The following is a 4,836-nucleotide window of genomic DNA, read 5'->3' as shown; positions in this document are numbered from 1 at the left end:
AATCTTCTTTTACTAAACTGTTCTATTTATCGCTTTTCCATTTCTATAATTTTTTTATTAATCTAAAAATTAATAATTACATACATTTTTACCTTATTACTTTTCCTCTATAGAATTATGCAATATTACGTAATTAATATATTCACAGAGATAACGGATCAAAAAAGACTTTTATTGAAAACTGTGGTCATGTTATAACGAGGGTTTGGCGTTTGAGGTTATCCCAACGTTCGTTCTGTCGATGCTTTAATAAGTAACATTCCAATTATCATGTTTGAGTAAGAATTTTACTATTTGGTTGAAAATTCATTTTTTTGTTGCTGACGATTAATCTTTTTGTTTGGAAATTTAACTATTCCATTTATAGAAAATCATTATTTTTGGTTGAAAAATCTATGTAATTTTGCAATATACTTCAGAGAGTATCTCACGAAAGTTTCAGAGTGGACCGTCAATAAGCTTTTGAGATATGACAAATAATGCAGAGTCGTGTTACTTCGACCGATACACGTGCGACCTTGTTCTAAGATTGTGTCTAGCGGAGGTGAAGATTTTGCTTGTTGACACCACGACCAAAATAAAACACGATGTTTTGCACATTTGCCGTTTTTCTTAAATGCGTCGATTTCTTACAGTCGGCAGTTCAGTTTCACTCACGCAGCCTTTCACTTTGCATTTTGCATTTTTTGTTAAAAATGTCGGTGGTAAAATTCAAAACCTAGTGTTGTGATCCCTTTAATGAAAAAACGCACTCTTTAAAAAGTCAAAAGACCAATTTACGCCACCCGTCAAAATTGATCTTAGAGAAATTACAATTTTTAAGATAAAGCGATGTTTTGTGTGCACCATTTAGAAAAAAAATCGGGAATCAGTGCGTTAAAGAAACGAGTGAGTACTTGCTTTATTAGTTGGTCAAATTTTCTCCATATCGCGTTATTATTATTTTTATGTATGTCATTAATTTATTCAGACACAATAAAAACGTCAAATGACTTCAACTCTAACCCTGAGAATTCAAGTGACTCTGACCCTGACATCTCAGATGACGACATTTTTTCGCTTTCCGATTCTGAATCCAAAGTAAGTTGATGTTTTGTAAATTTTTCATTAATTATCAATGTTTATTACATTTAAATAATTTTGTCATATTTACTCATTGTAGGATGAATATGAACATAGTCCTCAGTTTATTTCTGAATTAAAAGCAAAGTTTCATGACCCAAATAAAAGCCAGCAAGAGAAAATTCAAATATTGACAGTTTTGGGAACAAAATGGTCTGTGCATAAGACAGCTAAATTAATGAATACTTCGCGTTACATCATACGCAAAGCTCGAGAGTTTACACTGAGACTGTAAAAAAACACGACTCAGTCGCAGGTAACGTATTTTTATAAGAATTTAACAAGTGTTTTTTCGAGCTTCTATCAAAATCTGAGTGAATGCATTTATTTTTCGGACGGAGCTCCCCAGCAATTCAAAAACGCGAAACATTTTTCAACTATTTATCACCATGAGCAAGATTTCGGTCGTTCTGGAAAGTGGCATTTTCAAGCCACCGCACATGGAAAAGGCCCTTGTGACGGAGCAGGTGGGGCTCTGAAAAAAAAGCACGAAGAGCAATTCTACAAATAAGTGCAGATAGTGAAATAAGTTCGGCATTGGAATTGTATGAATGGGCAAAGAATGACGGGTGTTTTTCTAATATATCGGTGATTTACAAAAATGAACGATATTATGAAGCAGCTGCTGAATTTTTAAAAGTTCGATTTGAAAATTTCGTAACAGTAAAGGGGACACAAAAGTTACATTACATCGAACCCGTGCAAAATCATCAATTAAAAGTGAAAATTTACTCTTCTTGTCCTAGTTTTGAATATGTTAGCTTTTCAAAAAATGTATCAAAGCGAGCTTTGAAACGAAAAGAGAAATAGATAAGGAAATTCGTATCTAACGATTTTACTGTGCTGTATAGAAATGTTTTCCTTCACAATACTACAGCTTATACGAATTATTGTTCTTTTGATAATAATAAAAACATTGTTTATGCATACAAAGAATTTGGTAAACATAATTTATTTAACAGAATTTGAAAAAGACTATAGCTGACTCTCATTCATAGTTGATTGACTGGAAGCCTTTGTAAAAATATCCACGATTACGTAAGTTAACGAACTCGACTTTACATACTCGTGGTAGACTGGGTAAGACGATACAGCAGCTCGCGCTCAAAGTAACACGGCTCTACATTATTTGATATATGTCAAAAACTTATTGACGGTCCACTCTGAAATTTTCGTGAGATACTCTCTGAAGTATATTGCAAAATTACATGGGAAAAAATTTTATTTCGGAGATACCTTTTTCTTTTAAATGCAATTTGTTTGACATTTTTGCATGTTTCACGGATAGATAAGTAATTAATATTTTTCGCATTTTACACAGTCAAAGTATGAACAATTATGATCTTCATTATAAAACATCCAGATTCTACTGAATAAATAATTGTTACTTTTGAGCATTTAAAAAAAGTGATCTTCATTAGATTCTAAAAGTTCAAATAATGATAACTTGTGAATTTCACATATCATATTGAAAAGAAAAAATACGTGTCTTCTATTTTTGTGTTAAAATCAAGAAAAATATAAGTTGTGAATTTAAATTTTAGTGGAAAATCTGACATGCAATGACCCAACTATATCATTTTTGGTTAAAAGTTGATGTTTTTAATTACAAATTGATCTTTTAGAGTGAAAAAATAATCTATTTTCATGAAAATTCAACAATTATGGTTAAAAAAGTAATTTTTTTTATTAAAAAGTAATCTTCTTCGATTAACGATTCATCTATTTGGCTGAAAATTCTATTTTTTGTTGTTGTTGAATTTAACTGTTTCCTATTTTTAATTAAAATGCTTTTTGGTTGATTATTCACTCTATTACTTACAATTCATAATTTCAGTTTCAAAATTCAATTTTGTTGTAGAAAATTCGTTTTTTTGGCCAGTTGGTTTTTAAGTCGAACTAATTTGTTCAAAATTAACTTTTTTAGGTTCACCTCTTTGGTTGTAAACTAAATTTTTTTATTAGAAATTTATTTCGTTTTTTTAGACATACATACATTTTTTATCTGAAAATGTGACTATTCCATTTTTGGTTGGAAGTTTATCCTATTCAAGTTGAGATTTCGAGTATTTTGAAGAAAATTCATGTAATTTGTTGACAAATCGTTTTCTTCGTTGAATGTAATCAGTTTAAAATATGTTTTTTGCTGGAAATTAAATATTTAAACTGAAAATGTAACGCTTGTAACTTTTTTATGAAAAATAATATTTTTGGTTAAAAATGCAACTATTCGATAAAAATTTTATCTACTTTGATAAAAATTTAACTTTTTTGTTTAAAAATAATATTTTTAAGTTAAAAATTCAATTTTTTTGTAATTAATTCATGTTTTTGGCTTCAAAATTCAATACTTGTGTTGAAAACTGATGTATTTTGTTGAAAATTTAACTATTTGTTTGAAAAATCACCTTTTTTGTTTAAAAATTTTCTTTTAGTTGAAAATTCAACTTCTTGCTTTCAAATTCATCTAGTTGCTTAAAGCGTCAACTATTTTGTCAAAAATTAGACATTTTTTTCCTTTCGGATAAAAAATTCATCTTTTACAGCAACTGTTGAAAAAAATTCGTCTTTTTAGCTTGAAAGTTCAACTTTTTAGTGAAAAGTTTAGCTATTTTGTTGATTTTTTTTCGTAAAACTTCAGTTGTTTCGTACGTAATGTTCGATTAAAAATTAATTTTAGAAATTGCAAATATTTTATGTTGAATTCGACATCAAATTTACAGTGATTTTATTATTTTTTAATTCTAATAATTTCGTAAAAAAATCACTGTATTGTTTCCTCATAGGCGGAATTTTGTAATTACCTAGATTTCCAAATATACTTTTTGACATATTTCGATATAATTTGACTCTAGGAGTTTGAAAACACAGTGTTTAATCTAGAATATTTGTTAACAGCTTTCAGACTATTGTTAAACATCTATTGTTAAACCTCATATGAACCACCAGTACAGAATTATGAAGTAAAATCAATGATTTATTCTGTCTTTCAGATGCATCGATTGAACTATTGTTGAACCTTTTAAGATCCACGAATTCAGATTTATGAACTTAAAAAATTGTTTATTTTTCATATTTGAGAAAAACTTCTTAGATATTCAAAATGCAACGATATTTCAGCATATTTGTTCATGTCTTTGAAAAGCATCGATTGACCTGTTGTTGAACCTCTCATGACCTACTAGTACAGATTTATGAAGTTAAAGAAGTAGTTTTTTCTGCATATATATGAGAAAAACTTTTTTCTTATTCAAAATACAACGATATGATATTCAGCGCATTTGCTCACATCTTTGAGATGCATTGATTGACTAATTTTTAAACCTCTTATGTCCCACCAGTAAGATTTTTGATGTTAAGAAAAACGGTTTATTCTGTTTATATAAGAATAACTTTTTTGATATTCAAAATAAACCAATACTATATCCCGCATATTTGGTGGCGTCTTTGAGGATCATTAATTGACCTATTGTTAATATTCCGTTCATATGAGAAGAACTTTATTAATATTAGGAATACTACAGTTCTGTATCTGACATGTGTGCTTACGTCATCTAGACTATTTAATATTGGGAATACAATAGTGATCATATCAATTAACTATTTGATAAGTCCTCTGATTTTCTGAAAATATTATTTTCAGTAAGAAAAAAAATCAAGCTTGAAAAATGTTGAAAGTATTTTTCTTCTTTTGTTAGAGACAAACCTCGCTCT

At 28.8% G+C, this 4,836-nt stretch overlaps 1 protein-coding gene across 2 annotated transcripts; it reads left to right on the top strand.

The window, feature by feature from the left end:
• Positions 1–644: 644 nt before the first annotated feature.
• On the top strand, positions 645–2,026 carry LOC117177995. Of its 2 annotated transcripts, XR_004467778.1 has the most exons (3): positions 645–888; positions 971–1,080; positions 1,163–2,026. XR_004467778.1 is itself a non-coding variant. In XM_033369160.1 (2 exons), exons 1-2 carry the CDS (start codon positions 832–834, stop codon positions 1,355–1,357), a joined length of 444 nt encoding a protein of 147 aa, XP_033225051.1. In that variant the 5' UTR covers positions 645–831; the 3' UTR covers positions 1,358–2,026. The 2 variants fall into 2 exon arrangements, 1 of the variants encoding a protein (XP_033225051.1); XM_033369160.1 differs by having other exon boundaries at positions 645–1,080.
• Positions 2,027–4,836: the final 2,810 nt, after the last annotated feature.

The sequence above is a fragment of the Belonocnema kinseyi genome, chromosome 8 (genome assembly GCF_010883055.1).
Source record: "Belonocnema kinseyi isolate 2016_QV_RU_SX_M_011 chromosome 8, B_treatae_v1, whole genome shotgun sequence".
Taxonomy (NCBI): Eukaryota; Metazoa; Arthropoda; class Insecta; order Hymenoptera; family Cynipidae; genus Belonocnema; species Belonocnema kinseyi.
This window is presented reverse-complemented; position numbering and strand designations above follow the sequence as displayed.